Raw genomic sequence first — 27,252 nt, 5'->3', positions numbered from 1 at the left:
TAGCGTCCAGCAGCTTTAATATGCAGCAGCACAGCGTCACAGAAAGAAACAGCTTTATTTAATAGCCAAGGTGGAAACAACTTAGTCTTGACAATCAAAATACAATCTTCCATTGATTATTTTTAATTACCCAGTAATTCAAAGTGAATGAAAATTAGAAGTTATTGCTTAAAAAAATTTGAATTCAACAATTCAAATTGGTTGACAAGTAGAAGAGGAAGTTAAACTCTTCTAGCAAACATTAGCACTTACAGCACATCACATTAACACTGCCCATTATATATTTAAATTGCTCTAACATTAAAAACTATTAAATATGCTAGTATATCTTTAGAGATTTGTGACAGGTTTCCTTTCTGCAGAAAATACCTTGGATCAAGTGCCAGCTAAATACCAACACTTTTACAAGGATGCAGTTCCAATGGGTTGCAGACAAAAATGGCACATTTTAGGTTAAATTTATAAATAAAATCTTTTATAACTACCCCACCCCAGCAACCTAGTTAACATTTTTATTTCGAATTATTTCGCCGCCCTCCACTTCAATTTGCTCGTATAACCATTTTCGGTCACAACGACATTCAATGCCACACTTCTGGGATCCACAGTTGGGACAGGGGTAGAAGCAACCCAAACAATGCTCGTCCAAACAATCACATCTATCCAGTCCACTGAAGATGAGGAGTCCTTGACTGTCATAAACTTTGCTTTTTACGGGCATCGTCTGCCTGCAAGAAAAAACAGTGAGTCTAAGCATTCAAGTACACACCAACTTAGAACCACAAAGCCATGAACTATAAGATGATACAACACTATAAGAGCAGAAGTAGGCCATTCAACCCATCAAGTCTGCTCTGCCATTCCATCATGGCTGATTTTTTATCCCAGTCAACCCCATTCTCCTGCCTTCTCCATGTAACCTTTGACACTCTCACTAATCAAGTCTGCGGTAATGAATTCCAAGGATACCCTTCTATTCCAGGGGTTCCTAACCTGGGGTCCACGAACCCCTTGCTTAATGGTCTTGGCCCATGGCATAAAAATAGTTGGGAACACCTGTTCCATTCTGTAGCTGTGCCCTCCGTTCCTGGGCTCCCTCAATCTATACAATCTTTTCTGCATCCAACCCTCCCCTACACCTTCACTCTGCCAGATCCACAGATTTGTGCAGCACAGGACAGTGTAAAGAAATGATCTTTATAGAATCAAAGGGCAGAATTCAACAAGTGGTAAAAGAAAATCATGCCTTGCATGGTACAACTATTCTACAAACATGAGGTGTTTTGCACATTTGTCAACCTTAAAAGCACATGATACTTCCGTTTACAGAAACTATATTTCATTATTTTGTATGTCTACATCATATTCTGAATAAACTTCAAGCTGATCTCGTCTTTTGCACCTACAGCTGTATGTCAAATGGTACTGCAGTGCTGTTCCACACGGTGAATTTTAAACTTATTGATCACGTCTCATTATTGGCTACACACTGCAGTTATTAACATACGACACCTTGAAACTGACTCACTGTTCAATAAGTTCATGGCTCAACTCAACTGTCTGGGCTTCTCGCTGTATCCCTTGATCCCATGAGATTCCAAAGATCTAATCGATCTAAATCTTGAATATATTTATCAACTAAGCCCTCAGAGCTCACTGAGGAAAGCATTCCAAAGAGGTAATTTCAAATTCTCAATCACCAGCAGCGAAGCCCTTTACCTTTAATTCTGACCTCTCGATCTATACGCCCCAGACTTGGAAAAGCAGCCTCCCTGTACTGACTGCAAGTCCTCAGAAGAGGTTTTATATTTTATAAACATTTTGTAAAGATAAATTCTCTTTGAAGAATTATTTAAATATGGCAATTATTTAGTTTAATTTTATTTCTTTAAGCATATTGCTTCCTTCTCTATACAAGAAAGATGAATCGTAATGTAATACAATAGAATTAAGCTATTTCCCTTTGCCATACACAGACACACTCTACACTCCTGCAGGTATTATTTATGACTGACCTTGACCTTTTTCAGTTACAGACCTTCACAGATATTCTCAGTCTAAAGAAACATTCCATTAATAATGGAAAAGCAAAGATAGTCTTAATCCTTTTACTTTTCTTTTGGTTTTGACCAAGAACAATTTACATGGATGCCTGCAATGCTTTGTCTCTGCCCCATTTCCATATAAAATTCAAGATCAAGATTTAAGATTGTTTAATGTCATTTCCAGCATACAAGTGTAGAGAATGAAATAATTGTTACTTCAGATCAGATGCAGCACAAGTAAAAATTCAATTAGATAACACAATTTTTTTTAAATTACAATAGATAAAGACTCACAAGATAGCTTATATACATTGATTGATTGTACGTCCATAAAGTGATGCTAGGCACTGGAGTGGCTGTACTAAGGTGACTGACAGGAAATGATAAAGTAGTGGTGGTTGGGGGTGTGGAGGGGTGGGTTAGTGGGTGGAGGTGTTGATCAGTCTTACTGCTTGGGGAAAGTAACTGTTTTTGAGTCTGGTAGCCCTGGTGTGGTTGTTACGAGCAGGATGGGTGGGATCCTTAATGATGTTTCTGACCCTTTTCCAGCACCTTTCTGTATATACTGTAGGCATGTCCTTGAAGGCACATAGGCTGGAGCCAGTGATGCGCTGAGTCAACTCGGTGAAGAGCTAAAGGAATGTCAAGAAGAAACCAGATAATCGGAAAATAAATTTAAACTGAACAGGATTTAGAAAGAGCAGCAAGATTTATTTTGGTTAGAAACAGAAGAGATTTGCAAATGTGGAAAATCCAGAGCAACACACACAAAATACTGGAGGAACTCAGTAGGTCAGGCAGCAACTATGGAGAGGAAGAAACAGTCAGTGTTTCAGGCCGAGACCCTTCACCAGGACTGGAAAGGAAGAGTGAAGATGCCAGAATAAGAAGGTGGGGGAGGAGTAGTATAGGCTGGCAGTGATAGGCAGAAGAGGCAAAGAGCTGATAGTAGAAGAGAGCGGGCCTGGGGACAGAGGGAAGGAGAAGGGGCACCAGAGGGAGGTGATGGGCAAGGTGTAATTTAGAGAAACAATCCAACTTTCTTGCTATGGAGGCTTTCAACTTAAAGCAAAGAAATTATTAAAAACATCAGCAGTTTTGTTTTGATTCAGGCTTGTAGTTTAGATGGCTGAAGATAAAACAGAAACTGCTACAGGAATTAATACAAGTAGCTCTTTGATTAGGAACATAATTAATGATGAATTATTCCCATCTTACCATTGCATGTGCAGAATTAAAACCATGTGGCTCAAAGTGTAACTAATAAGATCTTTAACAAGTAAACTAGCCTGGTATTTCATTAACCTGGTAGACCCGAAAATGGATTCCAGAGCAGTTACAAATGCAGTTTGTAAGTGATCTGATATTACATAATCTGCTTGAGAATTATGTGAAAAAAAATACCCAGTAAGGATAGTGGCATGCCTGTGTTTCTCGCAATCTCAATCAATCTGTGATTAATATGTCACATGCACCGCAGGTGAAAGCAAATTACCGACCCACGGATAGATTTGATGACACCGTTTTAATGATGAGGTTGCTAGTTTTCTGGATACGTTTGCAGAGGGCCAAATAATACACAAGCAAGCAGCTGGAATGCTCGTGTGTTAGACTGGCTCACAAAATCTAAACCAAAATCCTTTGTGATCTGATGGGCCTGTACCTATGCTGTACAGTTCTACGTTGACAACATTTTCCCAAACCAGCTATAAAGTAAATCAAAAACACCCCAAAACTCATCTCTCCTACCTATACAACGTCCAGATCCCTCCATCTTCCTCATATTCATGTGCCAATCTAAATGTCTCTAATGTATTTGCCTCTATAGCCATATCAGGCAGCACATTCCAGGCATCCACCACTGAGTAAAAAAACTTACCAGCAATATCCCCTTTGACCCTACCCCCTCTCACCTTTAATGCATGCCTTGTGGTATTAGACATTTCTACCCCTGGAAAAAAGATACTCCCCCTCTATTCTATCTATGCCTCTCATAATCTTACAAACCTCTATCAAATCTCCCCTCAGCTTCCACCACTTCAGAGAAAGCAACCCAAGCTTATCCAGCCTCGCATGATAACACATGCCCTCTAAACCAGGCAGCATCCTGATAAACCTCATCTGCACCCTCTCCAAAGAATCACCATCCCTCCTATAGTGGGTGACCAGAACTGTATGCAGTACCCCAATTGTCCATAAGGGTTCACAAAGAACATATCCATGGAAAAATAATTTTCTGGCATTTTTCAGACATAGGAGTAGAATCAGGCTACTCAACTCATTAGTGTGCTCTACCATTTGATCATGGTTGATATGTTCATCCTCTCAGCCCTATTCACCTGCATTCTCCTATAATCCTTGACATCCCTACTAATCAAGAACCTATCAACCTCTGCTTTAAATATATCCAATTACCTAGCCTCCATAACCCTCTGTGGCAATGAATTCCACAGATTCACCACCATCTGGCTAAAGAAATCCCTCCTTATCTCTGTTCTTAAGGGTACGTCCTTCTATTCTGAGACTGTGCTCTCTGGTCCTACCCTTTCCCACGATTGGAAACGTACTCTACAGCACCTTGTAAAAGTATTCAGCCCCCAACCCTTTGTTCACACAAATGAGTATTACAACCAGAGATTTTGATCAACTTAAATGAGAATATTTACTTGTGAATCACATGCTCCTTTTTTCCACAGTAGAGACCAAAAACAGGGAAAATTATAAAGCATGCAAAACTAAAAATTCTAAACCTGAAATGACAGTAGTTCAAAAGTATCCATCCTCTTTGCTCAGTGCTTAGTTTAACTACCTCTCACTGCTACTACAGCCAGTAGTCTATTGGATAAGTCTCTACTAGCTTTGCACAACACGATGGAGCAAGATTTACCCATTCCTCCTTGCAAAATTGCTCAAACTGTTGCAGGTTAGTTGGGGAGCAGTTGAGACAACAATCTTGAGGACTTGCCAGAGATGTTCAGTAAGGCTAAGGTCAGGACTGTGACTGGGCCACTCAAGGACATCAAATTTCTCCATTTGAAGCCACTCCATGGTTGCTCTAGCAGTGTGCTTTGGGTTGTTGTCCTGCTGAAAGACAAAGGGTGTCGGCCCAAAAAGCAATATTTTGTGTGTGTTGCTTGAATTTCCAGCATCTGCAGATTTTCCCTTGTTTGACACAAACTTCCTCCCCAGTTTAAGCTTTACCAGCAGAGGCTAGCAGGTTTTTATCCTGGAGCTTTCTGTATTTAGCAGTATTCATCTTCCCATCAAGCTTAACCAGATTTCCAGTCTTTGCTGCTGAAAAGCATCCCAATAGCGTGATGCTACCTCCACCATACTTTACAATAGGGATGGTGTTACCTGGCTGATGTGCAGTTTTAGGTTTGCGCCACGTGTACCGTTTAGTGTTGACACCAAAAAGTACCACTTTAATCTCATCTGACCACAGCATCTTCTTCCACATCTTTACAGTATTTTCTAGTGATGCTTTGCAAAGTCTTTAAAGGCAAGGAGATGCTTCTATTTTAGTCTTCCCGTTTTGTACAAGGTCTGAGAGATTGTGGAGCCATGAACTTCATTTCCAGTTGCAGCCACCGACTTCTACAGCTCATTTGCATCACGACAGCCTCTCTTACAAGTGTCATCCTTCTCCAGCAACGAAGTTTAGAGGGGCGGCCTGACCTAGGCAGTGTGGCTGTGGTTCATATTTTTCCCCCAATTTTTCACGATGGACTGCACTGAACTCTTGAGGTATGTGGTATGTTCAACACCTTTGAGATGGTCTTGTACTCTTCCAAAGATTTGTGCTTCTCTATTATCATTTCCTTGACTTGTCTTGAATGCTCTTTTGTCTTCATTTTGGTTTGATCTGTTACAAATCTACCATACTGTTGGACTTTACAGACAAAAGGAAGAATTCATTGAAAAGAAGTGATCCTCCAGTTTTCTACAGCAACTAATTGGGTGAGTTGGTAAGGTAGTACTTTGCACCTGAAGAAAGTTAGCATAGTAATTGAAAGGGGGATGAATACTTTTTCAGCCTTACAGTTTTGGTTTTTACATTTTTAGTTATTTGACAAGTTTTGGATTTTTTCTTTTGATTAGACATCATGCACAACGTTTTGTAGATTAGCTCAAAAATCCTACTTCGATATATTTTAAGCTTAGAAAATGAGACGGTAAAATGTGAAAATGGTAGTGGGGACTGAATACTTTTTCAAAGCACTGTATCTAGACTCTCAAAATTCTATCTATGCACGGTGCCTTTACAAACATATGGAAACTTCTGTTGTTACAAAGCACAAGATTGTTTTACTATCCATAAGTGGAACCAAGTTTAAGGATAAATTTTGTACCAATTTTTGTACCTCCTCCATCCATATCTTTCCCAAAACTAAAACATTAAAAACCATCTTAACCACCACCAATAGAACTTTATCAAAATAAGTTATTTTCTTTCATCAGAAGCAGGCCTGGACCAGACTTAATCATTCCCCGTAATGAAGGTACCATGGTAGTGTAGTGGTTACCATGACACTATCACAGCTCAGGTCTGAGTTCGGAGTTCAATTCCACCGCTACCTGTAAGGAGTTTAAACATCCTCCTTGAGGTTAATTGTGATTCCATACCAGCACCAGGGATGGCAGGTTTGCTGTTTTGAGGAGAGACTGCAGTGACCTAGTATCTAGTATGTATTCTCCAAAATATATTTGCAAAACCACGGTAGTGTAGCGATTACAGCTCGGGTTGCCGGAGTTCGGAGTTCAATTCTGATGCAGTCTGTAAGGAGTTTGTACGTCCTTCCTGTGAGTGTGTGGGTTTCCTCCTACAGTCCAAAGACTGGTAGATTGTCCTGTGTTTAGGATGGGGCTAAACACGTGTGTTGCTGTGGTAGATTGTCCTGTGTTTAGGATGGGGCTAAACACGTGTGTTGCTGTGGTAGATTGTCCTGTGTTTAGGATGGGGCTAAACACGTGTGTTGCTGTGGTAGATTGTCCTGTGTTTAGGATGGGGCTAAACAGGTGTGTTGCTGTGGTAGATTGCCCTGTGTTTAGGATGGGGCTAAACAGGTGTGTTGCTGTGGTAGATTGTCCTGTGTTTAGGATGGGGCTAAGCAGGTGTGTTGCTGTGGTAGATTGCCCTGTGTTTAGGATGGGGCTAAACAGGTGTGTTGCTGTGGTAGATTGCCCTGTGTTTAGGATGGGGCTAAGCAGGTGTGTTGCTGTGGTAGATTGTCCTGTGTTTAGGATGGGGCTAAACAGGTGTGTTGCTGTGGTAGATTGCCCTGTGTTTAGGATGGGGCTAAGCAGGTGTGTTGCTGTGGTAGATTGTCCTGTGTTTAGGATGGGGCTAAGCAGGTGTGTTGCTGTGGTAGATTGCCCTGTGTTTAGGATGGGGCTAAACAGGTATGTTGCTGTGGTAGATTGCCCTGTGTTTAGGATGGGGCTAAGCAGGTGTGTTGCTGTGGTAGATTGCCCTGTGTTTAGGATGGGGCTAAACAGGTGTGTTGCTGTGGTAGATTGCCCTGTGTTTAGGATGGGGCTAAACAGGTGTGTTGCTGTGGTAGATTGCCCTGTGTTTAGGATGGGGCTAAACAGGTGTGTTGCTGTGGTAGATTGTCCTGTGTTTAGGATGGGGCTAAGCAGGTGTGTTGCTGTAGTAGATTGTCCTGTGTTTAGGATGGGGCTAAACAGGTGTGTTGCTGTGGTAGATTGTCCTGTGTTTAGGATGGGGCTAAGCAGGTGTGTTGCTGTGGTAGATTGTCCTGTGTTTAGGATGGGGCTAAACAGGTGTGTTGCTGTGGTAGATTGCCCTGTGTTTAGGATGGGGCTAAACAGGTGTGTTGCTGTGGTAGATTGTCCTGTGTTTAGGATGGGGCTAAGCAGGTGTGTTGCTGTGGTAGATTGCCCTGTGTTTAGGATGGGGCTAAACAGGTGTGTTGCTGTGGTAGATTGTCCTGTGTTTAGGATGGGGCTAAGCAGGTGTGTTGCTGTGGTAGATTGCCCTGTGTTTAGGATGGGGCTAAGCAGGTGTGTTGCTGTGGTAGATTGCCCTGTGTTTAGGATGGGGCTAAGCAGGTGTGTTGCTGGACAGTGCAGCTTGTTGGGCCGCTCTGTGTCTCTGAATAAAGAAAGAATGTCAAAAGCACATCACCATGTTACCTGTCTGCATTAGACTGATTTGGCTGCTTCGTCTGCTGCTTCCGTTTCACTCTCCGACTGGTTTCCGGAGTAAATTCTTTTATCTGACGGCCTGGATTTGCAAACTGTAATGACCTAAGTGCTTTTGTGGTCCGTGCCTATGGGAATTAAATGCGATCAAAAAGATAAAGAATATTCATACAAAGACAGCTTGCTTCTGACCCAAGCTTGTTGCAGAATAAAAAGAGTGGGTTGTGTCAATTCCAGTCCCTTTCCCCTCCCTCTTCTCAGCTAGAGAACCTTGTCAGATCCCTCTTTAGTACCAGCATTCACCTCAAGAGGCCAGAATATAAAAGCAAGGGATGTGATGCTGAGTCTTTATTAGGCATTGGTTAGACCACACCTGGGAGTGATAGGAGCAGTTTTGGGCCCTTATCTAAGAAACGATGTGCTTGCATTAGAGAGGGAGCAGGGGAGGATCACGAGAATAATCCTGGCAACGAAAGGGTTAAAGCATGAAGGGCTATGGGCCTATATTTGGTGGAGTTTAGTAAAATGGGGTTGGGGGAGATCTTATTGAAACTTGAGGGATATTGAAAGGCCTAGATAGAGTTGACATGGAGAGGACATTTTCTATAGTGGGGGAGTCTAGGAGCAGAGGGCATAAACTCAGAATACAAGTACCACCTTTTAGAACAGAGGTTAAATGAAATTTCTTTAGCCAGACAGTGGCAAATCTGTGGAATTCATTGCTACAGGGGCCTGTGGAGGCCAAGACATTGGGTATATTTAAAGTGGAGGATGATAGGTTCTTGATTAGTAAGGGTGTCAAAGGTTATGGGAAGAAGGCAGGAGAATGAGGATGAGGAGTATAATAAATCAGCCATGGTGGAATGACAGAGCAGGCTCAATGGCCTGAATGGTCTAATTCTGCTTCGATGTCTGATAGTCTCCCCAATTCAGTCGTAACAGTACCCAAAACTTTCCTGAACAATAGCACACTGTAGCTTTCTGAACTTCTGCCAAACAGTGAGGAAATTTGTTCAACAGCAATTAATAATGTCTCCTGGCTCTTTTTTGTCATTCTTTTTGTTACAGTAGGACAAAAGTCAACTGTGACATCAAATCATTGTGACCACCAGGCCCTTTCAAAGGAGTGCATTTCAATGTGGAACAGAGTTTGAGAAGTGTTTTTTTTATATAATTTATACTACAATCCCTGTCATTATCCTGGCTATATACTTAATTTTACATGGTCATGTGCTACAGTACCTTTCTCTCAAGCTATAGTATGCACTGAACTGTGGCCCACTGTAATGGTTAAGTGGTTCAATTTTAATTCCACAGACTGTTGTATATTATCCCCCAACAGTTTGGAACATTCTAGTCATCAATTATTTCCTTAAATATCAGCATTTATCATAACTGCACAACTAACTTCACAAGAAAAGCACGGATAAAAACATTCAGCCTTTGTTGTTGTAGGAACGAAAGATAAGAGGTGTAGAATACAATAAGAGGCATAGATCAAGAGGTTGGCCAGAGACTTCTTCCCAGGGTTGAAATGGCTAATACAAGGGAGCATAATTTTAAGGTGACTGGATGAAAGCATAGGGTGATATCAGAGATAGGCTCTTTACACAGAGAATGGAGAGTCCATGGAACATCCTGTCAGGGGTTATGGTAGAGGCAGACACATTAGGGACATTTTAGAAACTCTTAGATGTGTGCATGGATGAAAGAAAAATGGAGGGTTACGTTGGAGGGAAAAGTTAAGATTTATTTCAGAATAGGTTAAAAGGTCTGCACTACATCGTGGCTGAAGGGCCTGTACTGTGCTGTAATGTTCAGTGTTCCATGTGTTCTGCCTTAAAAAAAATTTAAAGCAACTTTGCCACCTTAAATCAAAGCAGTAACTACTTTATCAGCTGGGTGGTATTCAGAATTTTAGTTTCAGTTTATTTTTTTGAAAAATACCAGGAATTGTTCTTAAACCTAATCAACACAAGGTCAGAAGATAGGTGTGTAGTGGAGAATATATCACAGCCTGGTATGGAAACACCAATACTCTTGAACAGAAAAATCCTGAAAAAGTAGTGGATACGGCCCAGTCCATCATAGGTACAGCCCTCCCTACCATTGAGCACATCTACATGTAATGTAATGGGTGACTTCAATCTACATGTAGACTGGGTGAACCAAATTGGTAAAGGTGCTGAGGAAGAGGATTTCTTGGAATGTATGCGGGATGGTTTTTTGAACCAACATGTCGAGGAACCGACTAGAGAGCAGGCTATTCTGGACTGGGTTTTGAGCAATGAGGAAGGGTTAATTAGCGATCTTGTCGTGAGAGGCCCCTTGGGTAAGAGTGACCATAATATGGTGGAATTCTTCATTAACATGGAGAGTGACGTAGTTAATTCAGAAACAAAGGTTCTGAACTTAAAGAGGGGTAACTTTGAAGGTATGAGACATGAATTAGCTAAGATAGACTGGCAAATGACACTTCAAGGATTGACGGTGGATATGCAATGGCAGGCATTTAAAGGTTGCATGGATGAACTACAACAATTGTTCATCCCAGTTTGGCAAAAGAATAAATCAAGGAAGGTAGTGCACCTGTGGCTGACAAGAGAAATTAGGGATAGTATCAATTCCAAAGAAGTAGCATACAAATTAGCCAGAGAAAGTGGCTCACCTGAGGACTGGGAGAAATTCAGAGTTCAGCAGAGGAGGACAAAGGGCTTAATTAGGAAGGGGAAAAAAGATTATGAGAGAAAACTGGCAGAGAACATAAAAACGGACTGTAAAAGCTTTTATAGATATGTAAAAAGGAAAAGACTGATAAAGACAAATGTAGGTCCCCTGCAAACAGAAACAGGTGAATTGATTATGGGGAGCAAGGACATGGCAGACCAATTGAATAATTACTTTGGTTCTGTCTTCACTAAGGAGGACATAAATAATCTTCCAGAAATAGTAAGGGACAGAGGGTCCAGTGAGATGGAGGAACTGAGCGAAATACATGTTAGTAGGGAAGTGGTGTTAGGTAAATTGAAGGGATTGAAGGCAGATAAATCCCCAGGGCCAGATGGTCTGCATCCCAGAGTGCTTAAGGAAGTGGCCCAAGAAATAGTGGATGCATTAGTGATAATTTTTCAAAACTCGTTAGATTCTGGACTAGTTCCTGAGGATTGGAGGGTGGCTAATGTAACCCCACTTTTTAAAAAAGGAGGGAGAGAGAAACCGGGGAATTATAGGCCGGTTAGCCTAACGTCGGTGGTGGGGAAACTGCTGGAGTCAGTTATCAAGGATGTGATAACAGCACATTTGGAAAGCGGTGAAATGATCGGACAAAGTCAGCATGGATTTGTGAAAGGAAAATCATGTCTGACGAATCTCATAGAATTTTTTGAGGATGTAACTAGTAGAGTGGATAGGGGAGAACCAGTGGATGTGGTATATTTGGATTTTCAAAAGGCTTTTGACAAGGTCCCACATAGGAGATTAGTGTGCAAACTTAAAGCACACGGTATTGGGGGTAAGGTATTGGTGTGGGTGGAGAATTGGTTAGCAGACAGGAAGCAAAGAGTGGGAATAAACGGGACCTTTTCAGAATGGCAGGCGGTGACTAGTGGGGTACCGCAAGGCTCAGTGCTGGGACCCCAGTTGTTTACAATATATATTAATGACTTGGATGAGGGAATTAAATGCAGCATCTCCAAGTTTGCGGATGACACGAAGCTGGGTGGCAGTGTTAGCAGTGAGGAGGATGCTAAGAGGATGCAGGGTGACTTGGATAGGTTGGGTGAGTGGGCAAACTCATGGCAGATGCAATTTAATGTGGATAAATGTGAAGTTATCCACTTTGGTGGCAAAAATAGGAAAACAGATTATTATCTGAATGGTGGCCGATTAGGAAAAGGGGAGGTGCAACGAGACCTGGGTGTCATTATACACCAGTCATTGAAAGTGGGCATGCAGGTACAGCAGGCGGTGAAAAAGGCGAACGGTATGCTGGCATTTATAGCGAGAGGATTCGAGTACAGGAGCAGGGAGGTACTACTGCAGTTGTACAAGGCCTTGGTGAGACCACACCTGGAGTATTGTGTGCAGTTTTGGTCCCCTAATCTGAGGAAAGACATCTTTGCCATAGAGGGAGTACAAAGAAGGTTCACCAGATTGATTCCTGGGATGGCAGGTCTTTCATATGAAGAAAGACTGGATGAACTGGGCTTGTACTCGTTGGAATTTAGAAGATTGAGGGGGGATCTGATTGAAACGTATAAGATCCTAAAGGGATTGGACAGGCTAGATGCAGGAAGATTGTTCCCGATGTTGGGGAGGTCTAGAACGAGGGGTCACAGTTTGAGGATAGAGGGGAAGCCTTTTAGGACCGAGGTTAGGAAAAACTTCTTCACACAGAGAGTGGTGAATCTGTGGAATTCTCTGCCACAGCAAACTGTTGAGGCCAGTTCATTAGCTATGTTTAAAAGGAAGTTAGATATGGCCCTTGTGGCTACAGGGGTCAGGGGGTATGGAGGGAAGGCTGGGTTCTGAGTTGGATGATCAGCCATGATCATAATAAATGGCGGTGCAGGCTCGAAGGGCCGAATGGCCTACTCCTGCACCTATTTTCTATGTTTCTATGTTTCTATAATGCTGTCACAGGAAAGCAGCATCCATCATCAGGGATCCCAACCACCCAGGTTATGCTCTCTTCTCACTGCTCCATCAGAAAGAAGGTACAAGAGCCTCAGGACTTGCATCACAGGTTCAGGAACAGTTATTACCCCTCAACGATTTCAGGCTCTTGAACAAATGGGGATAACTTCACTCAACTTCAGTGAAATCTTCCCACAATCAATGGACTCAGTTTCAAGGACTTACAACTCCTCCCTTGGAGGATCAGACACCCTGAGCCAATAGGCTGGTCCTGGACTTATTTCCTGGCATAATTTACATATTACTATTTAACTATTTATGGTTTTATTACTAATTATTATTTATGGTGCAACTGTAACAAAAACCAATTTCCCCCAGGATCAATAAAGTATGACTATGACTATATTCTCGATATTTATTGCTTATTTATTATCTTTATTTCTTTCTCTTTGTATTTGCTCATTTCATTGTCTTCTACACTCTGGTTGAATGCCCAATAGATTATTGAGTATGCCCACAGGAAAATGAATCTCAGGGTTATACATGATGACATATATGTACTTTGATAAACAGAGAAACAGAGAAAATAGGTGCAGGAGTAGGCCATTCGGCCCTTCGAGCCTGCACTGCCATTTATTATGATCATGGCTGATCATCCAACTCAGAACCCTGCCCCAGCCTTCCCTCCATACCCCGACCCCCGTAGCCACAAGGGCCATATCTAACTCCCTCTTAAATATAGCCAATGAACTGGCCTCAACTGTTTCCTGTGGCAGAGAATTCCACAGATTCACCACTCTCTGTGTGAAGAAGTTTTTCCTAATCTCAGTCCTAAAAGGCTTCGCCTTTATCCTCAAACTGTGACCCCTCGTTCTGGACTTCCCCAACATCGGGAACAATCTTCCTGCATCTAGCCTGTCCAATCCCTTTAGGATTTTATACGTTTCAATCAGATCCCCCATCAATCTTCTAAATTCCAACGAGTACAAGCCCAGTTCATCCAGTCTTTCTTCATATGGAAGTCCTGCCATCCCAGGAATCAATCTGGTGAACCTTCTTTGTACTCCCTCTATGGCAAAGATGTCTTTCCTCAGATTAGGGGACCAAAACTGCACACAATACTCCAGGTGTGATCTCACCAAGGCCTTGTACAACTGCAGTAGTACCTCCCTGCTCCTGTACTCGAATCCTCTTGCTATAAATGCCAGCATACCATTCGCCTTTTTCACCGCCTGCTGTACTTACATGCCCACTTTCAATGACTGGTGTATAATGACACCCAGGTCTCATTGCACCTCCCCTTTTCCTAATCGGCCACCAGTCAGATAATAATCTGTTTTCCTATTTTTGCCACCAAAGTGGATAACTTCACATTTATCCACATTAAATTGCATCTGCCATGAATTTGCCCACTCACCCAACCTATCCTGCATCCTCTTAGCATCCTCCTCACAGCTAACACTGCCGCCCAGCTTCGTGTCATCCACAAACTTGGAGATGCTGCATTTAATTCCCTCATCCAAGTCATTAATATATATTGTAAACAACTGGGGTCCCAGCACTGAGCCTTGTGGTACCCCACTAGTCACTGCCTGCCATTCTGAAAAGGTCCCGTTTATTCCCACTCTTTGCTTCCTGTCTGTTAACCAATTCTCTATCCACATCAATACCTTAGCCCCAATACCGTGTGCTTTAAGTTTGCACACTAATCTCCTGTGTGGGACCTTGTCAAAAGCCTTTTGAAAATCCAGATATACCACATCCACTGGTTCTCCCCTATCCACTCTACTAGTTATATTCTCAAAAAATTCTATGAGATTCGTCAGACATGATTTTCCTTTCACAAATCCATGCTGACTTTGTCCGATCATTTCACCGCTTTCCAAATGTGCTGTTATCACATCTTTGATAACTGACTCCAGCAGTTTCCCCACCACCGACGTTAGGCTAACCGGTCTATAATTCCCCGGTTTCTCTCTCCCTCCTTTTTAAAAAGTGGGGTTACATTCGCCACCCTCCAATCCTCAGGAACTAGTCCAGAATCTAATGAGTTTTGAAAAATTATCACTAATGCATCCACTATTTCTTGGGCTACTTCCTTAAGCACTCTGGGATGCAGACCATCTGGCCCTGGGGATTTATCTGCCTTTAATCCCTTCAATTTACCTAACACCACTTCCCTACTAACATGTATTTCGCTCAGTTCCTCCATCTCACTGGACCCTCTGTCCCCTACTATTTCTGGAAGATTATTTATGTCCTCCTTAGTGAAGACAGAACCAAAGTAATTATTCAATTGGTCTGCCATGTCCTTGCTCCCCATAATCAATTCACCTGTTTCTGTCTGTAGGGGACCTACATTTGTCTTTACCAGTCTTTTCCTTTTTACATATCTATAAAAGCTTTTACAGTCAGTTTTTATGTTCCCTGCCAGTTTTCTCTCATAATCTTTTTTTCCCCTTCCTAATTAAGCCCTTTGTCCTCCTCTGCTGAACTCTGAATTTCTCCCAGTCCTCAGGTGAGCCACTTTCTCTGGCTAATTTGTATGCTTCTTCTTTGGAATTGATACTATCCCTAATTTCTCTTGTCAGCCACAGGTGCACTACCTTCCTTGATTTATTCTTTTGCCAAACTGGGATGAACAATTGTTGTAGTTCATCCATGCAATCTTTAAATGCTTGCCATTGCATATCCACCGTCAATCCTTTAAGTGTCATTTGCCAGTCTATCTTAGCTAATTCACATCTCATACCTTCAAAGTTACCTTCAAATCAACCCTTCAAATGTTGATAACACATTTACTCTGAACTTTGAAGTTGTACTCTGGTGGGGAAACACCACTGGGGCAGAAATCGCATCACACCAAAGTCCAAATCTGAGGTGTAGACTACCCTTGGGCAGAAGTCCCACAGACTGCATTGGCTTATTATTGCCACATGTACTGAAATACAGTGAAAAGATTTTGTTTTTTGTGCACTGCAGGCAGATCATACCATACAAAATTACAGTGAGGTAGTAAGGAGAGAAACAGAATGTAGAATGCCGTGCTGTCATTACAGAGAGAGTGCTGTGTAGTTAGACATATAAACTGCAAGGACAACACATAGGTCGATACATTTTGAAAATTCAATAAAAATTATATTAAAAAAAATAGGTAGATTGAGAGAGCAAGAATACATCTTTGAGGACAGTCTGTTCAATTAGCAGTGGGACAGAAGTCATCTAGATCTGGCAGTACATATTATCTTCCACTGATGTGGGGGGAGGGTGGGGAGGAAGAGAGAATGATTATGTTGGCTGCTTTCCCGAGGTAGCAGAAGGTGGAAACAAAGTCATAGGAGGAGAGGTTGTTTTAAGGATACCCATCGAAGTGAGTTATTTGCTCAATATAACTTTAACAGATACCAGCTAATCTTAAAGTAATAGAACACCACAGCACATAAACAGGCCCACCAACCTAATCACCTGCCTAGCCCCTGTTGCCTGTACCTGGACCATATCCCTCCCATCTATGCACCTATCCAAACTTCACTTAAATGTCACACGTCAAACTGCATCCACCACTTCCACTAGCAGCTTTTTTCACCCTCTGGGTGAAGAGTTTCCCCTCCAGATTCCCCTCATCTTTCACCTTTCACTCTTCGCCCTAAACCTACCATCTCCAGTTCTAGATTTTACACAATCTGAGAAGAAAAAGCCTGCATACATTCACTTCATCTATACCCCTCATCATTTTGTATCCCTCTATAAGATCCCGATGATCCTTTTCTACGCTAGGGGCAAATTTCACTATTCTTTTCCATGCCCTCTGTGGTCTTCATGTCCACTATTCTTTCCCAGAAACTTTCAAGAAGTCCCAAGACTCAAATGCAGGCATGTCCCCACATGAGCTGCTCCCCTACAACTCTAGAAACATGGAGCTCAATGCTGAATGGAGCTTGCGTGCTCTCTGTGTGGGTTTCCCCTCGATACTCTAGCTTCACCCACAGTCCAGAGATACACAGGCTGCTGGGTTATTGGGAGACAGAGTGATGCCCCTAGTACGAGTGAATGGTAGAACCTGGGTGGGATTGATGGGAAAGTGAGGACAATTAAACACAATAGTGTAGGACTGGCATGATGGGTATTGGATCATCTGGGAGTTGGGCTAAGGGCCCAATCTGCATGAATCAATCACCTAATGACCGACAAGTCAAACACTGAAAAGCTGTTGGAACTTCCTGATGGGATAATGATCTATTATTTGAAATTTTCAAAGTTCAAAGTAAATTTATTATCAACATACATATATGTCTCCATGTACAACCCTGAGATTCATTTTCTTGAAGACATTCAGTAGAAGAAATACAACAGAATCAATGAAAAACTACACACACAAACTAACAAGTAACCAATGGGCAAAAGAAGGCAAACTGAAAATAATAAATAAATAAATACTGAAAACTTAAGTTGCAAAGTTTTTGAAAGTGAATCCATAGGTTGTGTTAAGTAGTTCAGTTCAATGTTGACATGAGTGAAGTTATCCCTCTGGTTCAGGAGCCTGATGGCTGAAGAGTAATCACGATTTCTCAACATGGTGGCACGTGGCCTACGGTTCCTGCACCTCCTTCCCGATGGCAGCAGCAAGAAGAGCTGGTAGGGGTCCATGACGACGGATTCTACTTTCTTGTAGCAGATGCTCAATGATGGGGAGGACTTTCCCCATCATTGAACTGGGCGGTATTCATTACTTTTAAATGAGTACCCAACTATTCTCAACTACTCAAGTTACTCAACTCAAAGCCAAAACTAGCACAGAACATTTTATAGAATTGCCCATTAATCCACAAAATGATGTAGGCTGCTATTCCCAATTTGTGCCGTTGGTCAATTTTCATATTATTTCAAATTCATGATCTGCTTGCCAACATCTGCTGTAAACCTGGGCTGCTTTAGAAGCAAAGAATTATTGCAATAATTTAGTAGCTTTAAAATTGTTAAAGACAATTCCAGAATCTCAGGTGGTGACGAGAGGGCATTCAGGAGCAAGGTATACCAGCTTGTTAACTGGCGTCGTAACAACAACCTTGCAATCAACTTCAGTAACGCCAAAGAACTAATTGTGGACTTCAGAAAGGGAAAGATGTGGAACACACACCAGTCCTCATAGAAGGATCAGAAGTGGGAAGAATGAGCAATTTCAATTTCCTGGGTATCAATATCTCTGAGGATCTAACCTGGACCCAATATATCGATGCATCTACAAAGAAGGCACAACAGTGGTTACATTTCTTCAGAAGTTTGAGGACATTTGGTATTTCACCAAAAACACTCCCAAATGTCTACAGATGTACCAGAGTGAGCATTCTAATGGCTGCATCACCGTCGAGTATGGGTGGGAGGTTTACTGCACAGGCTTGAAGTAAGCTGCAGATTTGTTAACCTTGCCAGCTCCATTATGGGCACTCACCTCTGCAGTATCCAAGACATCTTCAAGGAGTAATGCCTCAAAAATATGGCATCAATCATTAAGGACCCCCATCACCCAGGACATGCCTTGTTCTCACTGCTACCATCTGGTAGGAGGTACAGAATCCTGAAGGCACACACTCAACGATTCAGGAACAACTTCTTCCCCTCTGCCATCCAATTCCGAAATGGACATTGAACACACGAACACTAGCTCACTACCTTTTACATTTCTATTTCTGCACTAATATATTTAATTTTTTTTATATTTTGTATGTTTTTCTGATTCTGAAGATGCCCCTTCAATTTTGTCCTTTTTTAAAGAAACAAATCAAGCATCAAGGAGCACCACTGCAGAAGGGCCTGATGCCTGATGAAGGGTCTCCACCTGAAACATTCACTCTTATTCCCATTCCACAGACACTGCTTGACCTGCTGAGTTCAACCTGCTGTTTTGTATATATGTTACCTGTCACTGCAAACTCCACAACAGACAGTCCCAAACCCGGCTGTGAAAGGAGGAGAGTTGGGTATGCAACTAGCAACCCCATACCGTAAAAACCCAGAGCCACAGATATGCCAGCAGAAGCTGCAAGGACCTCACCCCTGGGAAAGGAAGGATACACCAAGATGGGGTGTACCTGGAAACAGCGTGAAACTCTGGCACAGGACAGAGGACTCTGGCAAGCTACTGTCGGCGGCCTATGCCCCAGTAAAGGTGATGGGCTTAAGTAAGTAAGTAACCAATCACTGCATCGATTTGAAAGATGCTGCACTTCATAACATTCATGCTTTCACTCGGATAACAATACACCGGTTTTCTCTGCTAATGTAAATTTGGCAGTCATTCAAGCTACAATGGGTCGGCCATAACCAGAGATGTGGCTGGAGAATGAATTTCTCCTGCTTGTATTAAAAGTTGCACTTATTTAAAAACCCTTACAAATGTGCACTTGCTCGCCAACCTTTTCCCTCAATAAATCTCTCAGCTACAATTAGAATAGGGGACAAAGGCACTGTCAATGTTGACAATAATCATTTCTTACACACCTTCATGCAAAAATACTCTTCGGAAACTCATCATCATTCTGACTGCTCTAACAGCTCCTTTGGGAACTGGATGCGCTCTAAAACCTCATCACGCCATCCCCAACGAGGGCTAAAAGTGAACAAAAAGCAATAAAAAGCACATGCCAAATACAAGTGCCAGCTGTTGAAAAACATAGCAGATGAAAATGCAAAGAGAAGCAAGTGCCTTATTGCCCACAAACAAGAAAACTAATGGAAATTGGAGTTCAATTTGACATAACGGTGAGTCAGAGTAAATTATGGAGATAGAGAGCTTAGTGACATGGTGTCATGACAAAAATCTTTACCTCAACGTCAGCAAAAGTCAAAGCTGGTCATTGATTTCAGGAAGAGGGAGGGAATGCACATGCTCCTCTTTACATCAGCGGTACTAAGATTGAGGGAGTTGAGAGCTCCAAGTTCCTAGGAGTAAAACATCACCAAATCCCCGCCCTGGTCCAACCATGTAGATGCCATGGCCAAGACAGTGCACTAGTAACCAATCAGAACAAGTTGGACCAATATAAACACGAGCATTCAGCAGAAACACTCAATTACGCACTGACGTCACCTTGACTGGTGATGAAAATGTTTGTGACCTAATCTCCAGGCTCGGCGAACAGCCCTACAAACAAAAAACAGTTCCTCAGGAGGCTCAAGAAATTCAGCATGTTGCCACTGAACCTGATAAACTTCTACAGGTGCACCCCAAAAAGCATACCATCAGGATGCATCACAGCTTGGTATAGCAAATCCTCTGCCTGAGACATCAAGAAGCCGAGAAGAGGTGAGGACACAGCACAGAAATCACAGAAACCAGTTTTCTCTCCATCAACACTGTCAACACTACTCACTGACTCTAAAAAGCAGCCGACATAATCAAAGATCCCACCTACCCCAGACATTCACCCTTATCCCACCAGGCAAAATACATAAAAGCCTGAAGGCACATACCACCAGGCTCAAAGACAGTTTCTATCCCACAGTTATAAGACTTTTGAATGGTTCTCTTGTACTTTAAGGAGTGTTACCTTTACCCTACTGCTCAGGTTTCCTGTACAACACCACTTCCATCCCTCGTTCATTTGATTTGTGCCGTGTCACATGACATGGGCGATCACAATCTTTCCACAGCCATGATAGTTCTTGGCGATTTTTTCTCCAGAAGTGGTTTGCCATTGCCTTTTTCAGGGCAGTGTCTTTACAAGATGGGTGACCCCAGCCATTATCAATACGCTTCACAGATTGTCTGCCTGGCATCAGTGACTGCGTAACCAAGACTTGTGATCTGCACCGGCTGCTCATACGACCATCCACCACCTGCTCCTGTGGCTTCACATGACCCTGATCAGGGGATAAGCAGGTGCTACACCTTGCCCAAGGGTGACCTGCAGGCTAGCGGAGGGGAGAAGCACCTTACACCTCTTTTGGTGGGGACGGATCTCCACCCCACCACACAACTACATCTCTGTTTTACGAATAAGAAAGCGGCCACTTACAACTGAGGAATTTTTTCTTGCAGGGGTAAGGAATCTCTGCAATTTTCCATCCTGTCATATATGGAGGTAAGATGACAGAGTTATTTAAAGAAGCAGACTGTTCTTGTTCTGAAAGATGGGAAAGAAGGGCTACAGGGGAGACATGAAGCTGGTCATATTGAACAGTGGGTAGGCACAGAGGGCCAGGTTCTTGCTCTGTTCTTCATTTCACGTGCTCTTCCTCTATGTTCACACAGGCTTCATTTGTGTCAGAACCTTAGATCCTATGTTCTCTTATACCTCTATATTCTCCTTTATGACCCCCTTCCTTTCCAGTCCTGATGAAGCATCTCGACCTGTTTATTCATTTCCATAGACACTGCCCAACCTGCTGAGTTCCTCCAGCATTTTGCACCTGTTGCTTTGAAGCAAATTTATGCCATATGGCTCATCGAATCTGCACTGGCATTCCATCATGGCTGATTTATTATCCCTCTCAACCCCATTCTCCTGCCTTCGCCCCGTAACCTTTGACATCCTGTCTAATCAAAAACCTATCAAACTCCACTTTAAATATGCCTAATGACTTGGCCTCAACAGTCATCTGTGGCAATTAATTCCACAGATTCACCACCCTCTGGCTAAATAAATTCTTCCTCATCTCTGTTCCAAAGCACCATCTTTCCATTCTGGCACAGTGCTCGCTCGTCCTAGACTCTCCCACTATAGGAAACATCCTCTCCATGTCCACTCTATCTAAGCCTTTCAATATTCGATAGGTTTCAGTGAGATCCCCCCACATTGTTCTAAACTCCAGCAAGTACAGGCCCAAGAGTCATCAAATGCTCCTTATATGTTAACCCTTTCTTTTCTGTAATCACACTTGTGAACCTCCTCCGCATCCTCTTCACTGCCAACACATTCTTTCTTAGATACAAGGCACAAATCTGCTCATAATGTAGTCTGACCAATACTTCATAAAGCCTCAGTAGTATACACTTACTTTTATTTTCTAGTCCTATCCAAATGAATATTAACATTGCTTTTACCTTCCCTACTACTGACTCACCTGCAAGTTAACATTTAGGGAATCCTGCACAAGGACTCCCAAAAACTTTGCACATCTGATTTCTGAATTCACTCTGTTCAGAAAGTAGTCCATGTCTTTATTACTTCTACCAAAGTGCATAACCATACACTTCCCTACACTATATTTCATCTGCCACTTCTTTGCCATTTATCCTAATCTATCTAAGTCCTTCTGCAGCCTCCCTGCTTCCTGAACACCACCTGCCCCTTCACCTACCTTTGTATCATCTGCAAACTTGGCCTCAAAATCATTGATTCTGTCATCTCGATCATTAATATAAAATATAAAAAGCAACAGATCCAACATCAACCTCTCCGAACACAACTGATCACCAGCAAGCAACCTGCTTTCCTTGTTTTCTACTCTTTGCCTTCTGCCAGTCATCCAATCTCCTGCCCACACTAGTAATACTGTGGGCTCTTATCTTGTTTAGCAACCCCTTTAAGAGATCTTTAGATTCAGCTTTTTAAAAGCAATTGGTTACCCGTCCTAACATGGGCACACTCTCTTTATATCAGTATCTGTCTTAACCTGTAGTAAAGTGCCAAGCATTTCAACCTGTTTAAGTCACTGCGTGAAGATCATAACAAAGACCACACAGTGTTGTCCACAGATGCCAGATTCCAATGACATTTGTCATGCTGTCAAATCTTTCCATTCAGAAATTGGAAACTAACTGAGGTACATCATACCATCAGTGAAGAGGGGAACGTCAACAGAATTTGATTTCAGCTACTAATGTGGACATAGTTACCTGTCACAGCAATAACAAAATCACTTTTAAGGACTCTTCATCTCATGCTCTCGTTATTTATTTAACAACATTATTTCCAGTCTTCTCCTATCATTTTGGATCTCCCCCTCCCCCCTTCAAATCTCTTACTAGCTCTTCTTTCAGTTAGTCCTGACGAAGGGTCTCGGCCCGAAACGTGGCCTGTACCTCTTCCTAGAGATGCTGCTTGGCCTGCTGCATTCACCAGCAACTTTGATGTGTGTTGCTTGAATTTCCAGCATCTGCAGATTTCCTCGTGTTTGCATAATTTCATTTTTATCTTTTGTATTTGCACAGTTAGTTGTCTTTTGCACATAGATTGTTGTCTGTCCTGTTTGGGGGGGGGGGGGGGCCTGGGTCTTTCATTGAGACTATTATGTTTCTTGGACTTACTGAGTATGCCCACAAGAAAATAAATTTGGTGACATATATGCACTTTGGTAATAAATTTCCTTTTAACTTTGAATGATAAATACACTGAATACATTCCGTAATGCTGGAAATCCAGAGCAACCCACACAAAATACTGGAGGAACTCAGCAGGTCAGGCAGCATCTATAGAGAGGAATAATGCTGCCTTATTCTTCTCCATAGCTGCTGCCTGACCTGTTGAGCTCCTCCAGTATTTTGTGTGTGTTGTTAATATGGAGAGGATGCAGGAATTCAAAATACATGCTCAGGGCTTATCACCCTGTATTTTAATCAAAAAGTGCCAGAGTTTATCAACCACTACTCATATCCGGGAGTGAAAAGAAACCCAAAATAAAGCAATGCCTCTAAACAAAACAGCAACCAATTTGAGTGCTGGAGAACCACCAGTAACAGAGTCAGGTATATGCAGCACAGAAACAGGCCCTTCGTCCCAAGCTCAATCACACAAACCAAGGTGCCCTCCTAAGGGAGACCCTTCTTTCCATGTTTGGCTTCGACACAAACACTCCGAAAGTTTATGCCATGGAACCCCTGGCCTAAACATTTCCTGTACATGAACCTGTCCAAATCACTTCAAGGTGATTGAAGGGGCCATCAGAGGCAGGTTCTTTACAGAGGGCATGGTGGGAGTGTGGTACGTCCTGACAGCGTTGGTGGTACAGGCAGATACATTAGGGATATTTAAGAAACCTTTCAACAGGCTCATGGATGATAGAAAAATGGAGGGCTGTACAGAAGGAAGCAACACACCCAAAATGCTGGTGGAACGCAGCAGGCCAGGCAGCATCTATTGGAAGAGATACAGTCGACGTTTCGGGCCGAGACCCTTCGCCGTACGAAGGATCTCGGCCCGAAACGTCGACTGTACCTCTTCCAATAGATGCTGCCTGGCCTGCTGTGTTCCACCAGCATTTTGAGTGTGTTGCTTGAATTTCCAGCATCTGTAGATTTCCTTGTGTTTGCCGGATAGTTCCATCTCCGAGTAGGTTAAAAAGGTCCGCACATCGTGGGCTGAAGGGCCTGTACTGCGCTGTAATGTTCTATGGTCAAGTCTCTCTTAAACTTTGTAATTGTTCCTGCCTCAACACTTCCACTGGCAGTTCGTTCCGTATACCCACCACCCTCTGAAACACCTGGCAGAGTTCTCTATCACCTTAAATCTATCCCCTCTAGCTTTAAGGGGACCTTATTTACATCTCCAATGATTTTATCTTTATTTAACCTCTAGGGTGGTGGGGTGGACATACGTCACTACCAAAGGAAGTGTAATGTGCTACAGCCCTCCGCTAGCTTGCAGGTCACCCTTGGGCAAGGTGTAGCACCTGGTTAGCACCGCACCCCCCCCCCACAACTGATCAGGGTCACATGAGCCATGGGGGCAGGTGGTGGATGGTCATATGAGCAGCCTATCACAAGTCCTGGTTATATGACCACTGATGCCAGGCAGACAATACCTGAAGAGTATTTTTAATGGCTGGGGGCAGTTGTCTTGTGAAGATACTGCTCAGAGGAAGGCAATGTACCTCATAAGGCATGATGATGATGATGATGATATAACCTCAGCCCCCTCTGTTCCTAGGAAAGCCATTCCAGCTGATTCTCTCCTTATAACTGTGGCCTAGTCCCAGGGAGTAGAAGGTATGCTGACTGGGTCCAGGAAAAATTCGCAAGAACGATTCTGGGAATGAATAGCTTAACATACGACAAACATTTCACATGTGGAGCTGAAAGTGAAGTTTAAAAGGACTGGGAGGAGATCTTGTTGAAGCTTATCAAATACCGGAAGGCCTGGATAGACTAGATATGGAGAAGAAGTGCCTGTTAATAGGTGAATCTAGGATCCAAGAGCACAGCCTCAGAACAAGAGGGACATCCTTTTACAACTGAGATGTAGAGGAATGTATTCAGCCAGAAGGTGGTGAATCTCTGGAATTGCAACAGAGGCCTTTGGAGGCCAAGTTATTCGATGTATTTAAGGCAAATTGATGGGTTCTTGATTAGAAAAGGCAATTTGGGGAAGGTGCAAGCAAAAAGAAATCAGTCATGATTGATTGAATGGACGAGCAGACTCAATGGTCTGAAAGGCCTAATTCTATTCCTGTTAGGAGATGAGAAACAGCAGATACTGAAATCTGATGCAACACACAAAATTCTGAAGAAACACAGTAGGTCAGGCAGTGTCCATGGAGGGAAATAGACAGTCGACCCTTTGAAGGTCTTGGTCCTAAATATAAACTCAGAGGACGCAGCCTCAAAATAGAGAGGCAGCAAATCTGTGGAATTTGTTGCCATAGTCGACTGTGGAGGACACAACATTGGGTATATTAATGCATAAGTTGATAGATTTTTGATTAGTCAGGGCACTTAAGGGATACAAGGAGGTTGGAGCTGAGAGGGAAAATGGATCAGAGATGATTAGCAGACTCAATGGGCTAAATGGTCTAGTTCTGCTCTTGTATCTGATGATCTTACGGAAATGTCAACTGCCTATGCCCCCTCCCCACACAGATGCTGCCTGACCTGCTGAATTCCTCTCTATTGCTTCCTGTCTGTCTGTGTCTTGTTTTACGGCGGTTGGCACCCAGCTTAATGGTGCATTACCACCACCCTCTGCTCTGGAGTGTGCAAAAGATGTACATTCTAAACCCCTTCACCCAATCTCACACACACACCCTAACCTATACTTTATCCTCCCATCTTTGGCCATCCTAGTACACTATTCCTGTTTATCCATCATATCCTATAAAAACCCCCTGTACCCCTTAAGAAAGCTAAAAATACCCTAACCTGTGTTCTCTCACCCATGCCCAGCAAACCCTTTTAATATGAATTCCTGCACCCCCAATTCCCTTAGTTTAATTCTCATCATCTCTCTCTGTATCCCACACTTCCTGCAACTCAGAACTACATGTTCTACTGACTCCTCTTCCTGACATTCCTCACACAATCCTGTCTGGTGTTTCCCTATCATTTTCAATGTTTTGTTTAATGCAGTGTCCCAGCCTTAACCTAGTCCACACAATTTCCTCTCTTCTGTTTCCACTACCTACCCTAGTACCTGCAACACTTTTTTGCATTTGATATAAAAGCCTCCCTTTCCCCTCCCTGTCCCAGCTTTCTTGCCATATTTGGTTGATTTTTTCCCAGATTACACACTTAACCTCTGCTTTACTGATACTACTCTATTGCTTCCTGTATGGCTCCCAGGTCTTAAGGAGTTGGGGAGGAAAGAGTTGGGGACAAGGCCGAGTTTCAGGGAAGGGGTGGAGCTTACCACGACGGACAAGTCATAGACAGGGGGCGTGTCCAGCGGCACGTGGGGCGGGGCCAAGCAGCAGAAAGGGGAAAGTAGCCTAAAGAACGGGGCGTGGCCAATTCGAGAGGCGGGGCATGTCAGAGGGGCGTGGTCTGCAGATTGATGACCGAAATGTGGGGGGAGGGACCGCACCCGAAGGTCGGCGACGGCCTTCTCCTCGCCCTCGGCCCACTCCGCCACTCCCCCCTCCCCTCCCGCGATCGCTGCCCAGCAGTCAAAGCTCGGCGAATATACTTCACCTTGCTGCCGGACGCCGGCTGAGCTCGCTGGGCGCGCTTGCCGGCGTTGTGACGGGAGCCATTGCCACTGCCCGCGGACGGAGGCCTTTCGCGCTCCATCCGCGCCTGCTCGCCCTGCTCACCTGCTTCCGTGGCCTCAGTTCCCCTTTCAGTTTCCGCATTTTGCCGCCCCAGGCGACCGTTGAACGACGCCTAGCTGCAGCGCTCCAACCCGGGGGGGGGGGGGAGGCGGCAGAAGGCGGGGCAAACACCATCAATGACACCAATCGACAACCAGACTAGTTGACAGTTCTCATCTCCTATTCGTCTATCGAGCTGCTAATCAACTCACCGAGTCACTGGAAGGCGGAGCTATAAAGGTTGATTGCCAGTATTCTCTACCAATGGTAATTAAATGCTCTACACTGATAGGCTGATTATGATGTCCATTATGTCTTCAGCCCAATCTGGGGTAACCGCGGAGTGTACGCCCCCTGCAAGGAGGCGGGATTGCACATGATTGACAATACAGTGCACCAATGACGTTAGGAGCTGGAATGAAACTGACTTCGCTGGGGTGAC

General features: G+C 43.3%; 1 protein-coding gene across 3 annotated transcripts; it reads right to left on the bottom strand.

The window, feature by feature from the left end:
* LOC134354223 (ARL14 effector protein-like) lies at nucleotides 1–26,958 on the bottom strand. Of its 3 annotated transcripts, none has more exons than XM_063063121.1 (3): nucleotides 26,814–26,958; nucleotides 8,205–8,341; nucleotides 1–728 (listed from the first exon to the last, which is right to left on the bottom strand). In XM_063063121.1, exons 1-3 carry the CDS (start codon nucleotides 26,943–26,945, stop codon nucleotides 500–502), a joined length of 498 nt encoding a protein of 165 aa, XP_062919191.1. In that variant the 5' UTR covers nucleotides 26,946–26,958; the 3' UTR covers nucleotides 1–499. The 3 variants fall into 3 exon arrangements, with proteins under 3 accessions (XP_062919191.1, XP_062919193.1, XP_062919192.1); XM_063063123.1 differs by having other exon boundaries at nucleotides 26,692–26,848; XM_063063122.1 differs by lacking the exon at nucleotides 8,205–8,341 and having other exon boundaries at nucleotides 26,692–26,867.
* Between the last annotated feature and the right edge of the window lie 294 nt (nucleotides 26,959–27,252).

Source organism: Mobula hypostoma, chromosome 11 (genome assembly GCF_963921235.1).
Source record: "Mobula hypostoma chromosome 11, sMobHyp1.1, whole genome shotgun sequence".
NCBI classification, from domain to species: Eukaryota; Metazoa; Chordata; class Chondrichthyes; order Myliobatiformes; family Myliobatidae; genus Mobula; species Mobula hypostoma.
This window is presented reverse-complemented; position numbering and strand designations above follow the sequence as displayed.